Here is a 22,077-nt window from a genome sequence, read left to right as displayed (position 1 = left end):
TCCATTGTGAAATCATCTGGCTATGATCATTTTTATTCCTACCATAGCCAAGAAAAACCACTAGATCGCTGCAATATTAAATAAATAGCTTTTCCTGTACAGATCTTCTGCCTCTCCTGAAAAAAAAAAGATAAAAGTTTCAGAAAATATCTCAAAGTCAGAGGCACAGATTTCCCAAGTCTGCTATCAAAGATTTCAGAATGAAGAGGATTCAATACCTCAATATTAATTTTTCCTGATAGAAACTGTGATTTTGGCAACAAAAAAGTCCTGATTCACGAAAGGGCAAAATCTCAGCAATACAGTTTTCCTCTGGGCTTGGCGGGCCAGGCATCTTCATCTAAGTCCCATGATGCAATACTTGTCACTTGGGTCTTGTCAAGTTTGACAGTTTGAGAGGTAGTGCTGTTGACTTACATTGCTGGGTCAGACAAATTCAGGTTTAAAAAGATTTTAGATTGCATTAGTTTGTTTTTCACATAGGTGGGTGGGTGCGAGTCGGAAAAAACTGGCCAGCATAGCTAGCCTACATTAGTGCATTACTGCATTAAAAAACCCAAAGAGTAAATCCACGAAATCTGTTATTTTATCTAAAGTTTAGACATTGCTGTATAGTCTATAATGGCTCAACAGGTGTTTCAAAAAGGCTGCTGTTTCCCCAGCAACAGCCTTCACTCATTATAGTTATTCAGATGTTCTATATTTGAGTTGCTTGTGTGGTTGTAAGAATAAATATAGGGCAGTTTTGCACATTGCTGCACACGAAGCCTATGCTGCATGTACTTTTATACCAAGTTTAAAGCGTTTTGCTTAAGTTTGTCTTGACTCTTTTTTATGCACTGAATAATTGCTCACCGCCTTATAGGTCTTTTTCTGGCCGGCATGTTTGGGTGCTCGTCCGGGATCTGCCCCCATCTCGACATGCATGGCATAGATGATATCAAAAAAATCCTCCACCACAGCAACCCGCTTCAAAGAGCTGTCCTGGGCCGCCCCTCCATCTGAACACTGCAGAGAGACAGAGAGAAAATGTGATTATGAAAAAGAGAAGAAAGGTCACCATTTAAAAAATATGGTTCCATTTAGGCCCTGTTTACCCTAGTGCATTTTTTTTTTAGAATTAATCTACACTGGCATTTCCGCTGCGTTTCAGAAACTATCTCCGTCTACACTAAACATGCAGGTACAACCATAGATACGTATAGATAGATTCCTAATATTTATATGACGGACGCATATACTTGCTTGGAGTGGATACATATCAATGGGTACAGCAATGAGCATGATGTTATTGTTTACAAGGTCATCAAGGATACGCAGAGCGAATGTGGGCAGCCATGCCATCGTTTTCAAAAGTCTTGCTTTGTTTACACTGAAACATAACCCCAGAGTTTTCAAACTAAAACGGGGTCTGCAGTGTTTTCATAAGTCTCCATTTTCAAGGGTTGAAAACACCAGAGTAGTGTAAACGATAGGCATAAACCTAGCAAAAGTTATGCATTTTAAAACGCATTAGTGTAAACGGGGCCTTAGAATGCAGGCAAAAGTGGCCTTTTGAAGAGTGAAGCAGCAGGCAGTGGTATGGGGAAATATATTCAAGATTTATTTTTTAAAAGTTTAAAACTTGAGCACCATGATGTTAAGTGCAATAGTGAAACATCAGTCTAATGTGTTTACATAGACACACAATGGAAAAGAAGTGCAGAGGAATGGAAAAACACATTCTGTGTGAATGGCCCCTAAGGCTTGCAGTATGAACATGGCCTATCACTCATACTTTATTAGGCTTTTCACAACCACCGCAAATGGGTATTACTGGGTTTCAATTCAGGTTTATAGATTTCCCACTGTACATTTATAGACCCTGGGTTAATGTTCCTATTTGCATATTCATGAGTTCAGAAACACTGATTGTTCAAATAACATATTCTCATCTTCACTCCCGTTGCATTTGTTCGACATTTTCATTTTTCTCTCAAACAACGCCACTAAACAGCATGTGAAGTTTCTGCGACTGTACAAAGCTCATAAATATTTAATGAGGTAAGTGCTTTTCAGTTTATGATTGTTTGTCTCTTGTGAAGCAGCTCGCAATATTAGCCCTGATGTAAAATGACAATAAGTGTAAAAACCTACAATCCTAAACTATAAATTTGCTCCACAAAAATCCGTATTACACCATTCCAGCAGCAAAGCAATTCTGCCTGTGTTTTAGACCAGTAAGCTGTAGTCTGCTTTGGCAGAATGAGACTTAAGGAGTAAGAATGAATCTGACAGGCTCAAAGGCCTCTGACAGCAGTAATGACATGGCAACCAGCTGAACTCTGCCTGCACCAGTCCACAGACTGGCATCTTTATGGGCATAAATGTTTTCAGCTCATACATCATTTGGATTTGTGAGTTGCATTCTGCACATTTATGCTGATCTCAGTCACTTAAACAGCGCCTGTGCTACAGGGCTTTATGAGTACCGACCCGAGGTTGTTGTGGCTATGTATAAGGCTAAGAGAGTCTTTTTGTGCAGTGTATTATTCAGACGTTCATTGATCTGAATCTAATATTAAGTCCTCCACAGCTCAAGGGGTTTCTTTCAGAATATCACCACTGTTTAGATTTGTGTGTTAGAGAAATATGGTGTGTTTTTGAACTCTTTCCTGCAGCATTTTTAAAAAATAAATGCTTTCTTCACCACAGACACACACACAACCAACCCTACCTCCCACCATCACCACCTTCAACCCTGCTTTCTATAAAGCTGACCCTGTCGCTATGGCAACAGGCAGTGCACTCAGGCAGGTGTTAAGGGCAGCAGGTCATGTGACACCTGCTGGAACTCTGCTCGCTGAGACATCCTTCTTATTCCCCCAGTCCCACACAGGCCCAAAGTTACCTGTTCCTTGTTGCTTTCTAACCTTTTTCTCTTATTATAATTTCACTTATTTTAAATGTGAAATGTGTAATAGTTGTGCCACTAGCATCAACACAATATAATTGCAAAAGTACTGTTTTCAAACAGGTTTCCAGGACACCCCTTTTCTCTTTCACTGGTCAGGTAGTCCTGCCCAAAAATCACACCATTGGTTCAGCTGCCCTTGCTTTGCCAGGCTAATCTTTATGAAGTCCCACAGAGCTACAGTAGACTTTTCTGGGGGAATGTGTTTCTTTTTATATATACATACTAATAGCTCACCTCTAAATAATAAACTTGGTTATTTTAATATGAAATTGGATTTTATTTTGGTTATTTATTTTAACATTTAAAAATGACACTTTCACAAACATCTTTTCTTTACTTCAGTATTGCTTTGTTTCGTTGTGTTACAGATTCTATACCTGGCACAAATTAAGTATGCTTCTATTGCCTGTTTTATTTTTTTTAACACACACAACCGCAGGTGTGGTGTAAAAGAAGGAAGTAGCAGTCACTCTCCTTCCTCTTCACTTAATTTCTTTCCTTCATTCTTTAACTACACGTTTCTACTTTGATTCTAAGAGGGCCTTATGGGTTTTTTTAACCTCTTTTCACCACTTGTTTTGCTTTCTCTGTCACCTTTTCCCTAAGACATTTTTTCTCTCTTTCTGCTGCTCTCCTTTTTTCTCCTGTCCCACTCCATCATCCCTCCTTCTCTCTTTCTCTCACTCCCCCTTTCCCAAGTGCCAGGTAATGAAAGTTGCCATGGCAACTGAAACCAGCACATAGAGCGGGCTCGCTTTAATCCGGCCCTCTCCAGCCATCCGGCTCATGCATGCGTCCCCTACTCTCATCATAATTATCACTCTTATTATGCCACGATCAGTCAAACATACACCAACCTGATTTTCATGATCTCAGTCACCAAACCTATGCAGAAACCCTCCTGCTCTCTGTCTACCAGAGAATATTCTAGAAATGGTCACTCTAGGACACCAGACACAGCAATACCTTTGAGAAGAAAGCCTCGGCTATAGTGGTGGGGGGAGGACTGTGTGTGTTTGACTCTCTCTGTCCTACAAACATCTCCATCTCAGCTCGATTGCTCCATTCCGGTTGCTTTCACACATGCGCTCACAGACACAAATATTTCCTCTTCCCCCCCCGCCCCTTTCCCCAATCTGAGGGCACATCACAGTCTGGGGCACAAGTGTGTGGGTGACTAAAGTAGGCCAGCAGGATCAGGGCGATCAGTTCAGCTCTGCTCAAGGCCTAACTTGGGCCAAACCCGACACACGGTGACGCCATACTGCACCCACATAGATCCAAATATGGGCCAGTTCAGTGTAAAGTTCACTGAACTGCAGTGTGTGCAATAGAAACAACATATAACATTTAAATCGGATCGGAAAATAATTCCCAATACAATCTGATATTACCTTAAAGTGGTTTATTTTCCAATAATGACTGACTAACTGTACTGCATATCATCTTTGTTTTGATGTTTTATTACATGGTTACTTTGCAAAAAAATTAATAAATGGATATGAAATATTGTATTTCATTGACTCTGTACTCAGCACAATAACAATAAAGTTATTTTAGTAATTTTAGTTGAAATTTTATTATATGAGAAAAGAGACAAACAAATAAGGCTGAGTATTTATTTACTGTGAACAGGAACAGTTCCTCCCCAAAAAGTTTATTTACTCACCCTCATGCCATTTCCAACCCAAATAACTCCAACACACTACTAGGGCTGCATTCCAGTTCACTTTTTTAATGCCCTTCACTTGCTAACTTCCCTCCATCTCATTTACTCGGCTGTACGTCATTGATTACATTGCATGAGTGACCACTACTGGCAGAACCCTTGGAACGGGCTGAAGTGGAATGTCCTTGATCACTTAGATTCTGCTATAGAGTTGGTTTATTGTTTACATTTTTCCCCTTATGAATTTGTTTGGTGCAGCATTCTATATGTATATAAGTATGTTTGGGTTGTTATAAATGTAAAACAAAATCATTTATATATTATAGAGTTGTTTGGGGTGGGGATGAATTAAATGTTCTCTGCAATGACATCATAGGCGTGTTGTATTGTGGTCTATAGAGCAGCCTGAAGTGTGCATATGTAGCAGACTCACTTCCTCGGTCAAAATCGAGGGGTTGAGGGTATGTCCATAAAAACCTTGTCTGTTGTCCACTTGACAAAGTAGAACACACTTCAAAATGGTGGCGGGGATTCCCCAGAGGTTAAGTGCTTAGGGGAGTTTGCGAGTGAGTGTCTAAAAGTAAACTGGAACGCAGCCGAGAAGATAGAAATGGTCAATTTGTCTACTGTTTTAATGCACCAGCGTAAAAAGGGTCATTTCTACCACCTAGTGGCCTGGAGTGTGAAGTGCAGAAGAGCAGCATGTCCGTTGTGGTTTTACTGTAAATTCACTGAAATATTGGGATGTTTTGCACTTAATTGGTTCCTCTGAGGAAAAAAAATCATACAGTACAATGTGAGCGTCTGAAAATGATGACACAATTGTAATTTTTTTTCTCCTGTTTAGGAAATCAATTGAATGTGACAAAGGTGAATAACAGTTTATAGTGTTCAAATATATTTAAAGAGTGCAACAATCGACCAATCAGAATCAAGTATTAAAAATATTAAAAATTGCATTTTTAAATTGGAAAGAGGTGGAACATTACTAATACAATAAACAGTAACCAATTGTGACAGCAGAAAGTATGACTCACACAGTGAGTGCTTTAGCTTCAGTTATTAACCCTAATCAGGTGAACACACTTTTCTCACTCTTCCTCAAAACACAAAAGCGCAGTGTTTAGATTCGCAGGTAGAGCTGACTGTTTGTTCCCGACATGGAGCAACAGCGTGTGTGTTTAATCATTAAACCACTGTAGAGCTGAACTGGCATGTGTGAGATGCTGATTTCTGGGCCTGAAAGTGCACGGTTTCATCATCCTCTCATCATTTTAAAGAAGAGCTGTGAATTGTCAGCAGCAGCAATCAGCATTTCCCCTTCTAAAACTCTATCTGTCTCTCTCTTTTCTCGAGACCCCGCAAGCCTTGGCTTTTTCCAGATGTGGCATTTTTTTCAATCCCCCTCTCCTCTTCTCTATCCCTCCTATTCTCTTTCTCTCCGTTTTTCTCTCTTTCTTTTCCTCTCTCACCCGTCCCGCTCCAAACAGCTCTGTTGCTAGGAGACTGGAGGGGCTGATTCGGCAAGCGGCCACCCGACCCCCCACCCCCTCTGGCAGTCACACACACACACACACAGACAGAGAGTCTCTGAACAGTCATACACACACAGGGGCAGTGAAGGGAGGGGGCAAGAGAACGGAGGCAGCTGGGTCACACTCACACACACACACACGCACGTATGCATGGGCCGATGGAGAATAGAAGCATTAGCAAATATTTACAGTGAAAAAGGTACAGAAGACCGAATAAACTAGAGCAACGTCACTGAACATAAGCATTATGGAACCAAACAGGACACGTTAGATAACCATATTTCTAAGATGCTTCCTAAAAAAATAAAACACTCGATAACTTGAATGATCAGTGGAACATTACTGTAATGTCACCACATTGATCTAGACTTTTCCTCACTCCTGCCAAACACACAAGCTTTATCAGAATTTAGATAAACTAAAACAATGATGAACTTAAACAATGTGAATGAACAAACACAAGATGTGTCTCCACTTAACTTTTGCCATATTTTATAAATGTCGATAAAAAACTATTGTAAAATAATAGCATTTCCATTATGCGATGTTATGTGACTAAAACATATTTCTTTCCTCTCGTAATAAGTCACGGGAATGGATGGTGGTAAGTTTACATATATTGCAGTCACCGCACTAGCCATTATTTTTATCAAAGGAGACGTATTCGTGTATCTTTAGCAAAGCATCGGAGAGAGCTGCTTCTGGGATTCTTACGCAGCTGGTATGACTAGAGTGGCCGTGTCAGAGCCATAATGTGCTGTAGACCTGTGCAGTGTAAATAAAGGATTATTCATCAAAACATCAATACCAAGGAAAGCCCCTTATATTTGAGAATGGCCACATATGAGGTGTTTCTTTGAGGTTACATTAAAGAATGATCATGTGATTTTTATATATGTCAGGTGACCTGTAAATGCAAAAAAAAAATCACTTAAAACTTTTCTGTGATATATAGGAGTTTTTTCGAAATTGATGTGTTTCTAGTAGGTTTATTTTCAATTTGCGATTTTAATTTGTGCAATTTGAAGGGTAATTGAAACGCAGCTACGGTCTTTGGATCACAGTGTCTCGTGGGGTAAAGAATAATTTTTATTATATTTTCTGAAGTAAATTGAGTGGTACTTGCTTTTTCTTGTTATGAGTGGTTTTTAGTGTGTTGCTAGGAGGTTGCTAGGGTGCTCTTAGAGTTTTTAGTCTTTTAGAGTGGCTCTTAGTGCTATTGCTAGGAAATTGCCTTCAGTGTAAGTTTACTGGATTTGTTTCTCACCCTTTTTATCCTCTGCCATGGAAAAATGGAAGATTCCTTAAAAAAGTAATATTGCACCTCTTCTGCAAAAACCACAAATTTTGAGTTATCATTCATGACCACAGCACAAACGGTGCAGGGTGACTTACGTGCTGAATGTTATTTCTAAACCACCCATATGACGAGAGACAGTGCTGCTAGCCTTAGCAAACATTGCTAATTTTATTACATTGAGAACAAACTGAGTGTTGTCTGCTATCAGACACCTAGACACTTAATATCCAGCAGTATATTTATGAATTGCTTTGTTTGTTAAAGCTGCCATAACACATTACAGGGATATAGTGCTTGAGGGAAAATGGGGGAAATATTTGTATTACAGTGGAAGAGCCAGAAATGTGTGTGTGTGTGTGGGCATGAGTGTTAGAGAGGAACTGTTTCAACAATGCAGGCGATTCAGATCAGCCTGCTGCAAATCTGATAACAGGTCACCTTTTAAAGTACCATCCCCACCCTCTGAGGCCAGCAGAAGGTACGAACCTACAAATCATTGAGACCCATTCTCTCAGCGGGAGGTGAAGGATTTTGAAGAGAGTTACGGGGCAGGGGAGCTGCGTGGGAATCTTTGTGCATGAAGGTCAAGGAAATATGAAGTGTAATCCCTCTTTTCCTTTACTCTTCTCTTTTCAATCCACAGACCCACTCTCTCCACCTCCACTCTTCCACTAAGTTCGCCATGCTCTTCCATTAAATCCTTATTTCGCTTTTCTCTCTCTCCCTTCACCCTTTCCTCATTCCTTACCCTCCCTCTCATTCAGCCACTCATTTTTTCTCCCCTCTCTCTCTCTGACAGGGTGTGACGGATGATTTCAGCTCCAACTATGGGCGCAGCTCCAACGGACTCCCTGCACCCACATTATCCAGACACAACTGATCATTAACTGTCATCTGCATTTGTCTGTCACTATAAAGCTCTGGCCTTGATCATGCTCCCCTAAAAATATTTTTTTGTATGTCTGATATGCAGTTTTTTTATTTTCGGTTGTCAAGCAGAACATTGTTGTGTAACTGCAGGCCATGCAAGCTACTAGATAATGTCAAGCTACAATATATGCACTATTTTAGAACTTGCATTCATTCTTGCTCTTCACAATCCAATTGATTTCCATCCCTTTTTCTTATTTAAAGGGTTAGTTCACCAAAAATTTAAAATTAGATGTACATGACTTCTTTCAGACAAATCCAATCAGAGTTATATGAAAAAATTGTTCTTGCTCTTCCAAGCGTTATAGCGGCAGTGGGAGGGTGTTTTTTTTTTCATCAGTCCAAAAGAAGTCAAATAAAGTGCATCCATCCATAATAAAACGTTCATCACATGGCGAGGTTCGAGTCCTGTCTTGTAGTCCCGTCCTCCCTCTCTCCCACTTTACTTCCCGTCTGCTCTCTGTACTAGCCATGAATGCCAAAGTAAATCTTATAATATAAATAAAAGATAAACAATCAGTCATTCCAAAACCCACATCGATCGACCGCTAATCTGAAGACCTCAAGCTATTGTGGTTACGGCCCTGCATAAGCCCAAACCACAAGAAATAAAACACTTGTTTGCATGTGGGTATAAACATGCTCTGTTCATGCTCTGAGGTGTCTGGTGGGTCACGTGACCCTGGTGTCATGGTGTAATTGTGTGATGGGGAGGGGGGTGCAGACAGTGAGACAACCGGACAGGATCACAACGCTAATGAGAGACTGCAGCAGTTAATTACAAAGGAGAGAGAGAGTGAGTGAGGGAGAGAGTGGCATAGAGGGTAGGGAGGGTGAATATGAGGAGGGGGAGATGGAGTGAGACACTCTTTTGTCCCAAAGCTGCATCCTCCCAGAATAGAAATGGAGAAAGCTTTTATTCACTTGCACACATCCTCCCTGATCTGTTCATGGAGGCAGCGTGTACCAGGACCATGTCTGTGTGTGGTTATCTGTGTAGGTGTACAGTGTGTGTTTCTAGGAGCTCTCTCTCTTTTTCTCTTTGGTAGGGGGAGGCCCTGGAGCCAGTTAAAAATGGTGTTAATTTCTTCTCCTATGGGAGAGGAGAACGGTCTCTCCATGGCAACAGAGAGAAGGAGCCGAGTGGAGGAACACCAGAGCAGCACCATCCACGACCCTTTCTCATCACACACACACAAGCACATGCTGTACACACAAAAACAAGCACACACACACACACACACACATACTGACAATGTACACATAGATGTTCATAACTTTGCATACTGTGTTTTTACATTCCTCCAACATTCCTATAGATTCAGATGCAGGGGTTCATTCATGTGGACTGATTCTGCTTGTGAAACACAAAAAGCTCAAAAAGACAATAGTGCAAAAGATGGGAAAGAGAATACTGGATCAGATCACCTACTTCTGAATCAAACATCCATTTCAAGTAGGAGGCTTCTAACTTCTAAGAGACAGACTGAAGTGGGTCAATCAAGTGGTGTGTGTGGATGTGTGTGTGGTAGCACAATCAGAACAGTTCTAAATAAATGTAGACAGTAACGTGGTAACATTTTTGTCCTTTGATATGATAGCTTCTTGAGCTTACAATGCAAACTTTTAAACAAAATGAAAAAGAGGTGACGCTGGTTTGTTTAAATGTAACAGATGGACTTCATTAAGCAACTTTTAACTTAATACCACTTCATTTACTGGGGTCAGTAAGTTTTTTATTAATAATTTTATTCAGCAAGTATGCATCATATTATTCAAAAGTAAAAGTAAATACATTTATGTTACAAAATGTTTCTGTTTTAAATTAATACTGTTCTTTTGAGGTTTAATAAATATTTTTTTAATTCAAATAATCCTTAAAAGTAATGTTTTCCACAAAAACATTAAGCAGCACAACTGTTTTCAACATTGATAATAATAAGAAATGTTTCTTAAACACTGAATCAGCGAATCACTGGAGTAATGGCAGCTAAAAAATTCAACTTTGCCATCACAGGAATAAGTTTTGAAAAAGAACTGATTTAGGGACTTTTGGGTCAGTGTTAATGAAGTATATGCAATAAAGAGAGTCATTGTGTCAGCGGACATTGTGGTTGTCATGTATGTTGCGTGTGCACAGCACAGTGCGCTCTGTGGGCTTTTCATGTCGCAACCTGCTATTGCAAATGCATCATGCAAAACTGTTAGCATTCATGCAAATGACTGGTAGATAAAAGGCCACTGTTGAGGCAGAGTGTCTTTGGGTTTGATGGGGTGGGGAGGGGAGGGGAGCCGAGGGAAGGTCTGTTTAGATCCCTTTTTCTCCAAGGCTCTCTGCAGATACGCTCGCTAATTAATCACTTATCATAATGAGATTTTTGCCTGATTTTTTTCTTCACTGATATGCTAATAATGGAATCGAAAAGCGGTTTGCTACAGTTTAAGTCCATCTCTTCTTCATGCGTTTGAGTGTGGATCTGGTTCTGTTGTCAACAGCAATTTGGGTGGATGTGTGTGTATTTTTGAGATCAGTCGCCAGGAGAAGCAACTCCTTCAGGACAGTGTCTCCTGATCCCTGCAGGCCGGACAACAGCATCTCTTGAGAGTGTTTCTCTGCACAGATCAGCCTTCTGCTGACCTGGAGTTCTGAGCAAAAGTGGGTAGACAGTAAAAAACACACACAAACATACACACACTATGATGAAAATAGCTGATCGCAATGTTGCATTGGACAAAGGGTCAGTTCTTAAGCGGTTTTCCCCCTCACTGTCTCCAATGCAAAGAATTATTAGAGAAAAGCATATTTATATGTTGTGATGGCTTGTTTTTACAACAAATCTGTAATGTAACTACTATTTTGCTTTTCTTAAAACACATATTTTGCATAAATTATTACCTAGTTATCGTATTACCATGGGTGCAAGATCATCAACTTCAAACATTTCATATTGGCAGGGCTAAATTTATAATTTTCTCTTTTTCTTTCCATTTTTACTTCTCCTAAAATTCACTCTTCTTCTCGACAGATAAGTCACATTAAGTTACAAATATGATGTAAGATGCCAGGGGTTTTCTGAAACACCAGCTTTTGTAGAACCTCACTCTTCCCTCAGTAGATATGATTGAATGAGTGAGTCTCATTCAATCATATGACCAGGAGATTTCCCCCAGCTCAGAGTCAGAATATGCTCACGGTTGTCTTGCCATAGGCCCATACTGCAGAACACTGACTAAACCTTCCCTCTGCCACACACACATACACAGCAATGAGGATATTTCTGTTTCCGTTGGCATAGCAACAGAAAGCAATCATTTCCCTCACTTAAAATCTTGCAGCATCCTTTCTTCTCCTTTCCCCCCTTAATAAGAAAAATCTTTAAAAATGCTCCATCTCGCTGGACTCTTCATCAGTTTTTGAAAATCAATAGACATAGATGAAGGGAAAACACGAGTGTGTGTGTTAGGAGAGCAGTGTGAACTCTTGTGAAGTCTTACAGTGAGCTGTAGTATGTATGTTATTGTCAACATTTGGTGCAAATGCGGTAGAATGTCGGATGTGTTTTAAAGAATGTTTTAATAAACAATTAATAATAAACCAGGGCTAAAGTGAGACAGTTTCTGGAAGGTTGATGGGCTATTATGAATTATTGGTGACCAAATGAGGCTTTATCAAAATTACAATGAACATAAATCAGTAATGTTTTGTACATTATGAAGTTGTTTTCAAAAGCATTTATAGCTTGAACAGAGTGACATTAAATAAATAATATATTAGGTTTTAAGCTCACTATTGTGATCAGTCATTGCCTTAACATATATGCATATTTAATAACATTAATTACTTGGTGAGAATAAGCATACCACTCAAATGTTTGGGTTCAGTCAGTTTGAATCTTTTTAAGTCTCTAATTAGCCACTTTTTCACTGTCGTGCCAGTGCGAGCCAGGGCTTAAAACAGGCCGGGCGGCGCTAATAGCCTCGGACCTGTAGCACTGAGGCCAAAATAGCACTGCATTTCCACCGTCGGGCCAGAAGCTCCACTGCGCTTCACTAAAACCCGCCCTTTACACACTTCTCAGGGACAACGTCACGCAACCCCATCATTCACCAACAAAGAAAATAGCGAAAATATGATTATTTTATAAACTGATTATTTTATATAAAAGTTCAAAAGAACAACAAATGAATGTGTTCTTGCTGAAATATTAATTTCTTAAAAAAATAAAATCTTACTGACACTAAACATTCAAATAATAGTGTATAAAATATGCTATTAAAAATAAAATTGATACATTTTTGTGATATAGAGCCAGTACAAATGCCTGTTCCCACCAAGAACGATAATTATAAAGATAATGATGAAGATATAGTTCTAAAAATCGTTATCAATATTAAAGTATAGCAGGGTCCATACCACAGCTATAATAATAAATGCACAGAGAAACGATATTGCTGGAATCCCTTTCAGAATGATATTTTCCAGCTGATGAACGATAAAAACATTGACAGCCAATCATAATCAATCCTGCTATAACAAGCTCAAAAATTTTAAATGGCAGACAAAAATGCGCTTAGAATAAACAGATAATATCATGTGATTAAAACCATGAACAACTGGTTAGTAAAACCATGAACGACTGACCCGATTTTGCCAACAGAAAAAAATCCTTTTTCTATAATTTTAAACACCTGTGAACTTGTGGTCACAACTAAACATGACATTTCATGTTTGACTGCATGTGAGTATGTTTTTGCTCCAAGTGTTAGCCACAGGACATATCAGGTGATAAATGAAGTTACTCCACCTCACTAGAAAGACAGCAACAAAGAGAAAGAGCAGAAATAGATCAAGAGACAGGGAGAGAGAGAATATTAAAGCTATATAAAGAAAGAATTTGACAGACAGAGAGCAGAGGGAGCTTGTGATGCCCTGCAGCTGAATCGAGCACCACTCTCATGAAACAAAGTCTACAGTGGGCCTGTGACACAACAAATACATATTTAATAGCTTTATGAATGATATGTGCGCTGTGAACCCAGTCAGGGCTGACAGAATAGCACGGGCTGATCGACTTATATGCTATTAGTGGCTTTTTTGCTTTTCTTTCTCTCTCTTTCTTCCACAATGACATTGTAACACTTTTAAAACCACACAGGATAAAGTGCCCCTGCTCTATCACGTCCCCCTCCCTCTCGCCCCCACACACTGAAACTTGGCACACCCATGGTGTTGCTGCACCAGAGAGGCCCACCGCCACTCTTCTGCATCCCATACTGCACTGGGGCTCCAACCCACACCATGGCAGCCTGCAGCCCTGCCACAAAAGGAAGACACTGTTCTCATTTGGTTACAGACTAGGAAGATGGAGAGGAGAATGTTCAGATAGGAGCTGGCAGGGAGCACCCTGGATGAAGTCAATTTTGTGTTTATTGCTGACGATGACGAGAAAAGATGGAGAAAGTGTCTAATAAATGACAGTGTACACTATCTGTCTTCTGACACAAAAAAAGAGGCAGGAAATAAAAGTAGAACCAGGAATTAAACATGTTAAAAAAAGGGTAAAAAAATAAAACTGACTCCATAAACATGACAGTTTTTTGTTTAAATATCCTCTTCCCAACCTGCTTTTTTTATGAACTTTTACATGATTAAAATGATCAGAATTGTGCTAAGTGGAAGTACATATATATTATGCCACACTTTCTCTGTATCCTATTACTGCAAAAAAAAAGGGTCCCCAGTTGCCTCTGTTCCTCTTATTATTCTCTGTTTTGTTTGTTCTTTCTTTGTTTGTTGTCTAATTTGCGTAGAGCAGGTTGGGAAGGATCCCCTACTGTTCCAGTCTTTGATGAGATAATAACGCTGATGTGAACATCTCACTCGAGTTTGTGAATGGTTGCACTTCCTTGATCTTGGACACTTTGTGGCATGCTGGTTGGTTAAGAACATGGCAGGGTGGGTATGAAAGAAAGTGACCTCAGCTGCTTGGATTCATTTAAGTCACAACCAGAGGGGAGAGTGTTTAAAAAACCTGTCTGAAAACAAATAAATTATACTTTAACAACAGATAATAAATAGCTTTAACCATGATTAAGCAAAGTATAATATATATATGTATATATATATATATATATATATATATATATATATATATATATATATATATATATATATATATATATTGCATATTTGTCACACTTGAGATCATCAAATTAATTTTTATATTACAAAAAATAACCTGAGTAAATACAAAATGCAGTTTTGAAATATTGATTTCATTGTAATCCCACCAGTCACAATAGTGAATGTAAAAAAGGTTTTCAATTATAAAGCTCTAAAACTAAGACTGATGTGTTAGAATACTTCCTGCAAATATGGAAAAAAATAAAAGGTCTCAATTAAATATGTGCAGTTTCACATGATTAGTGCAAATTGTCACATGACCAGAGCAGTTTTCCTGTTTGCACCTTGAGAAGATGATGACTACATCAAAGCTCCAAAACTAAAGGCTTGTAAAGATGTTTGGTAGACGTGATCTTTAGGGTGTCTAGTATAAATATATGCATTCACATATGTTTAGTTTTGTTGAGTGTGGTCGTAGAATGAGTAAACATATTGACTGTCACAATAGTGACCAGTTGGAGAACAGTGAACTTAGATATACAATATAAATGTAATTGCAGTTGCTAGTGAAAATTACAATAAAATGTTTCAGTGACAAAATATTGCACTAAATTAAAAATTTAAATGTTACAAAAAAATTACAATAATGATGTTGTAATACTAAAAATATTATGTTATATTTAAAAGAAAAAGAAAGTAAACATTTTGAATTTTTTTTTCATCTCAATGTTCCTATCAGTGTTGCATAAGTTTTTAATGCATACTAGTAACCATAGAATGTGATCAAACAAAAGATAGCTCTAGATATCTAACCATTTTTATGACTGCAGAAATATGTTATTTCAGTACACACATTATCCCACCAAACATAAAACACATTATTTCACACACTTTTCCAAAATAATTTCAAAAAATAATTAATGATTATTTCAAAGGGTTACTAATGACACATCATTTGGATATTTTCATGTCTGGGAAAAATTTGGGATTTAATGGGTTAAGGGGAAAAAGCTGTCCAAATCTGCCTGGCCCTATGTGAAAAAGTAACTGCCCCCTAAATCTAATAACTTGTTGTTCCACCCTTTACAGCAACAAGCATTTGCGATAACTGGCAATGAGTCTTTCACATTGCTGTGGAGGAATTTTGGTCCACTCTTCTTTGCAGAATTGTTTTAATTCAGCGACACATTGGAGGGTTTTCGAGCATGACTGGGGACTGTTTAAGGTCATGCCACAGCATCTCCATCGGATTTAAGTCTGTACTTTGACTTGGCCACTCCAAAACCTTCTTTTTTTTCTTGAGCTATTCAGAGGTGAACTTGCTGTTGTATTTGGGACATTGTCCTACTACATAATCCAATTGCGTTTGAGCTTGAGGTCACAAACTGATGGCCAGAAATTCTTCAGGATTTTCTGACAGAGTGCAGAATTCATGGTTCCATCAATTATGGCAAGTTGTTCAGGTCCTGAAGCTGCAAAGCAGCCCCAGACCATCACACCACCATCACCATGTTTAACTGTTGGTATGATGTTTTTTATGAAATGCTGTGTTGGTTTTTACACCAGATGTAACAGGACACACACCCTCAAAAAAGACAGAAAAACTTTTGTCTCAGCAGTCCACAGAATATTTGCCAAAAGTCTTGGGAATATTCTTATTGTTGAATCATGAACACTGACCTTAATTGAGGCAAGTGAGGCCATGATTTAACAGAATAAATTTTTCACTAAGGGCCAGGTAGTTTTGGACAGCTTTTCTTCATTAATAAATGAAATCATCATTCAAAAACTGCATTTGTATTTATTTGCATTATCTTTGTGTAATATTAATTTTTTTTGCTGATCTGAATCCTTGAAGTGACATACAAAAAAAATTTAATAAAACCGGAAGCGGGCAAAAACCTTTTCACAGCACTGTACACTATGGCTACAGATCATTTAACCTCTTCCATATGACAGAACTAGTCATCCGTGTGACTGACAGATCATTTGTGAGATGTAGTGTATCATGTGTATGTGTCATGCAGTGACAGGAGGGTGTATTAGGACGCACAGAGTCTCTAGAGAAAGACAGAATGACAAATACGGCATTAGGGAGCTGTTAAATAATGATAAAGAATGCCCAGTGTATAAAGACGTTGTCAGAGAAAGAGAGAGAAAGCGGTGGGTGGAGAAATGTGCATGTATGCTGAAGGGAGGGCCGTATTTCTAAACAAGTAATACATATGTGTAATCATAAACTTCAGTTTCACATCTTTGACTTGCACATTCAATCCATTACAGGAGCAATTTATGGATAGAGAATCTGTAATTGCCACAGGCTCACTGGATGTCCTTTGGGTAGTTTAACCCATATATCTGTGTGAAGGGTTAACTGGCGGGAGACGTTACTATGTTCAGAGTTCTGCCTCATTTCTTCTTAACAGTCTTTTAAATGAAAAGCACGCTGGGAGATGCCTGTTAGGAGCTGTCAAATGGTTGCATAGCAATTATCTGCTAACAAGGATTAATTGATGTTAATTTAGCTTTGGTTATTTAAAAAAAAATGTTAAATGATACTTTTTTTGTACAAAGTGCTTACTTGGTGGCTCCCGTTGGCATGATTACTGATCCTTGTTGTGTTTTTAAATCCATAGTCAAACACCTGGAATTTTATGTCAATAGTGAAATAGATATGAACAGATATTAAAATACTCATTAAAAACAGTCTTGTCACCATTGTTTCTCATTTGAGGGCTTATTTTTCTCAGGCTGAGGTGTGCCAGTCTCAGGGGAGTTGGTCCCTCCTGAATGGCAGACAAAGGTCTGTTGGTGGGACCCCTTGAGGGCAATACTCAAAATGGTGTCTGTTCATGACACCCTGAACGGCATAATGCACCGGTGGTAGTCGAGGACCTCCTAGTGTTCAAGAAAACAGTCACTTGCATGTATATCTCAGCCTTTATAGTACATTAAATCTGGTCATTTTACATGCTAAATTAAAAATAAAAATAAACACTCACTGTAATGACAGGTATTGATAACTATTTCTGTCTAAAGAACTATTATTAAAAACTATTACTGTCCAGACCGGGTCTTTAAATAAGCTTCGTGACCAAACACCTTTATGCGTCGCACAAATTAAACATCGCTCATCCTCGGGGTGCAGAATTTTTGTCCATTCCTTGTTCATCAAACTGATTCTAAATGAGCCCTTGCTTTGGCTGTCTTTCTAATGACGGATTCTGTCATAGTCCTGGGATGTGGGGAAAAAAACGCGAGCATTGTAGAGCAGGACAGGTAGGTTACCAGAGCAACGGGTGCCAACCGTCCGCTCCTCCCTCATCCGGTGCAGAACAATGCAAGAGCTTGCTTTCCCTCTCCAGAATAAAAACGTACGAGGCACGATGTTGACATAGGTGAGCATTACACTTGCTCTAAGCACGCTGTTTTTATTCAGCTTGAATGTTGGTTAAATGACACACTGATCGGCGAGCGCGCGAGTGTCAGTGCCTGAGATGCCCACAGGAGGAGCAGACCCTCAAGTGGTCCACGAGAGCAGATGAAGTCCCCCAAACACTCATTCCTCAGAACATACCTATTCGTTTAGAGCTATATAGCTGTATTTTGACGTCCACCATATCGTTAGCCCCTTAGGAAAACTCTCCGTGCGCGCGCCGGTATCCCTCAAAAATTGGGTACACGAGCTCACCACACACACGCGCCCCCGCCTTCAAATGTCCAGTGAAACAAGGCAAAGTGAATAAAATAACGTTCTCTCAATCAATATTATCATGATTTGCTGGGATTAAAAAAACGGGCCACGTTGTGATTTTCTGTGACATCCCGATCCCGTCAGCAGGACAACGTCATACCAATTCGTCAGATACCATTACTACACCGCCGTTATTGCTAAGAGGGACCGGCGTTGCTATGGCAGCCAGCTCTCAGAGTAAGACTGTTCTGCCCGGTTGGGGTGAGGGATAAATATGCTCGGTCAACCCGAGGTGTAAGATTGAAAAGTTGCGCACAGCAATGTGGGTTGCACGTAGGTGGAATCAAACGAGCTGTCCCGATACATATTGAGAAAGGGCTCCAGCATCAGCTGAACCATATTGAGAGTTAAAGTCTCACAATCACACACACACACACACACACACACACACACACACAATTCACTCATATATAGTCAACTGTAAAAAAAGCACTTTACCGTAGACTTGACAGGGACGTACAGGACGGGCTTCCCCGATGACTCTTTCTTGTTGTGCTCGCCCAAGATGTTGCTGCCGACCTGAAAGCCTTTGGACTTCACCCAGAATTTGAATTTGGCGTTGATGTGGCTGTTGTCCACATAGACACCGTCCGACTCCTCGTTCTGTAGCAGGGTCTGCATGATTTTGTTGTATTTTCGACGAGTCACGGTCTTTGTTTTACCCGAGTCTCCATAAGTCCGGAGACACCAGTCCTGAAATTCGCTGAACATCTCAGCCTCCAGCACGACGGGACTTCGGCTTCTTTTTGTTAAATCCGCGCATGGTTTCTTAGTTGCCATCCCTTCCTCTTTGTGAGCCGCAAGCCCCTTTTCGAAACGATCAAATGCAACTACAAAGCCTGATAACGACAGTAGACTCCCCCTCCTCTCCCTGTCCCGCTACGAGGATGATCGCTTTGACCTCGATATTGGAGGTCCACCTCCACTAAACAAGGCGAAAAAAGTCGTACTAAGCGTGTCTGTTTTGGGCAGTCGCACACCTGTTTGCAGAGACGCCTCGCCTACTGTCCCAAACCGCAACGGCAAATGTCAGTTGCACACATCATCCGCTGAGGAACTGAGAGAGGGGGCTGTCCTACCAAGCGGGTATCTCCCACCTGTGCGTAAACGGCTCGGGGACCAGAGCAAGTGGGAAAAACCCCGAGGGTCGATGCCGTAAATGTAAAAAACAAAAAAACACACGCAACCTTTCTGGCTCAAGGAAGGGGTGACAGAGCTCGGCGTGTAACAGATTTTAACGGCCCACTTTTCAAACGACCGGCGCGAGACAGCGTTCTAAAACGGGATGTGGCACAATCCTGTTGATGTCATTCGCGCGCGAGAATTTTCAGCAAAAATGACTCAATGAATTAATTTAATAGCATTGGTTCAAACAAAAAACGCTGTGCGGGTTAAAGCAGACCTCCTTCACGAGCCGCCGTCACGCGATAGGACCGTCCCACTATTTCCACCTGTTTGAATCGGACCTGCGCGTGCAATGCTGCCGCCACCACGCTACAGACCGTCCCAAATTGACATTTCTCGTTCAGAATCTTCAAGATTTCGTAGCTACTGTCAGTTTTGTGACAGAAACGTCTGTTCTGTGGCTTACAATGAAATAAAAAGCAGCCGTAACGAAGAAGTGTTTTCCTTTGTAGCCTATCTCAAGTCTCTTTATTTTTCAGGAAGTAACGTTAGACAGTGCAGCGCGTGGATGCAGTGGTTACAAAGCGGGTAGGCAGTATCTGGTGTCGCAATAAAGAGAAAATTTCCGATACAAACAAAAGGGGAAAATGACTTTATATTTCTATAAATCAACAAAGTGAAAATATTCCTATTGCGTAGGCTACATACTGAAACACGCTAGACTGAATGAAATAATCCGCATATACGTCATCAGCATGTTTCAGATGTTTTTGCGCTCATGTAAAATGACAATGATTACAAAACAACAATAGCAATGGGATTTAAGTCATTATTTTTTAGCAGTATAGTGATTTGGGGTTATGTTAAAGTAGGTTACCCCGTTTTAAACAATTTCACAATAATATACAAAAGATTCAAATAAAACCAATGTAGGCCATAACAATATTTATACAAGTAAACAAAAGCCACTAATTTGTATAACCATACACTTTAATACATTGAATGTAGTGAAAAATTACCAGAACAGAAAACAGTTTACTATCCTTTACAAAGGATTTTTGTTTTTTCTTTCTATTTAAAAATGTGTTCAGTAAACTATTTTAAAATAATTTGTTTATCGGTTTATTAACTTACATGAAGGATTCTGTTGTTCCAACTCTTAAGTGTTCAAGTAAATTTAACTGAGCGCTGTTGTTGAAGTGATATTGTAATTAGCTCAGCAGCACTCTGCCCACTTGTGAATACGAAAAGATTATATATTGTTTATAATAACAATAAAATAAGTAGTGAAAATAGTCACTATTAATTTCCAAGCTGATCATTTTCAGAATTACTATAATATATATGCCTATGTGTGGGTATACTTGTAAAGTTAGCTAACAGATCATTCTTGGCATATCTTAGGTTATTGTTTTGTTTGTGATATATATAGTGTGTGTGTTTAAAGTATCCTCTGATGTCAGGTTCTGTGTGTGTATTTGGTGTGTTAATTTCGAATATGCTCTGTGAAAGTGTGCTCGTGTTTGGTGATGTATTAGCGGTGTTGTGTTAGTGCGTTTCCGCATATGTGAGTGCTGGTATGTGAGCATCCTCTCTTTCTCTGTGTAGTGCGAGTGCTCCGGGGCTGTGTCGAGGACCATGCTGGGACTGCTGGTGATGTCGGCTGCTGTTGCTATGACAGCAGCTCAGCTCCAGCAGCTGAAGAAGCAGAACAGGCCGCCTGTATCTGCCCCATCCAGACTGCATTGCCTCACTCCAGAATCTTCTTCCAGTCCTAGAACCTGTTTTGAGTTCTAAAAGGGTTCCCTGGGCCTGGAATCACTTCAGCATTTCGGAAACCTCCCTGAGCTCTGGAATTATGTCGAAAGGTCTGGGATTTGATAGATGAAGCTGACAGGAATGTGTCCCTTTGATGTTCTCAGATTCTTAAAGTGGTATTGCACCTTGTTTAAATACTATGTTCATTTTGCCCAGCAGCTATTGGCTAGTCAGTTCCAATAAAATGTTTGACTGACAGCTCTAAATCCTCTATGTTTGGCACAGCCCTGCAAATATGTCCCAGATGTGACTCCTTTAGTTAGAAAGTATATTAACAAACCAATTACAATCACACAATAATGCTATATTAAGATGAAATTGATTTTGGTAGACAATGTATTTAAATCAATCTCTTTTTTAATCTTAGTGACAGTGATCTCATTATTTTGAATAATGTATTTCTCAGAAGAAATATTATTTTTAGTGTTTTAAATGGCTATAATACAGAAAATACAGTACTGTGGCCATAACAGCGAAAAATGTGCAGAGGTGTTTGAGAAAATCTTTTTTCATTGGTCTTGCAACTGTATTGCATTAACCTGTGTAAAAGGATAAACAATGTTAGAATATAGCAACGTGTGGGCACATATTACACTAATTACTTGATCTTTCCAACACCTTGAAGTGCCATAAAAGATACATAATTTAAAGTTGACTAATTAGTAACTACATCAAGTCAATTATGAACAAGCTAAGTTCGAGTGATTTAGTAAGACAATGGCCCTTGAAATTAGGTATTTAATTGCTAAAAATACTTCAAGGTATATTTTTATAGTATGGGATTATATGAATTATAATCATTAGTATAGATTAGTGGAGACATTTTACATAAATCTATAAAATTGTAAAAAAAAAAATAAATAAAT

At 39.4% G+C, this 22,077-nt stretch overlaps 1 protein-coding gene across 1 annotated transcript in view; it reads right to left on the bottom strand.

Moving 5' to 3' along the window:
* nol4la (nucleolar protein 4-like a) overlaps window positions 1-19,882 on the bottom strand; it is a 39,122-nt gene extending 19,240 nt beyond the window's left edge. The window contains exons 1-2 of the mRNA XM_059503721.1: window positions 18,707-19,882; window positions 856-1,008 (exon numbers count right to left, since the gene is read on the bottom strand). Coding sequence (XP_059359704.1) covers window positions 856-1,008; window positions 18,707-19,048 — 495 coding nt within the window. The 5' untranslated portion in view covers window positions 19,049-19,882. The remainder of the gene's footprint in view (window positions 1-855; window positions 1,009-18,706) is intronic.
* Between the last annotated feature and the right edge of the window lie 2,195 nt (window positions 19,883-22,077).

This window comes from Carassius carassius, chromosome 21 (assembly GCF_963082965.1).
Source record: "Carassius carassius chromosome 21, fCarCar2.1, whole genome shotgun sequence".
In the NCBI taxonomy this organism is placed as follows: Eukaryota; Metazoa; Chordata; class Actinopteri; order Cypriniformes; family Cyprinidae; genus Carassius; species Carassius carassius.
Note: the sequence above shows the minus strand (reverse complement) of the source record. Positions and strands in the feature narration are given on the sequence as shown.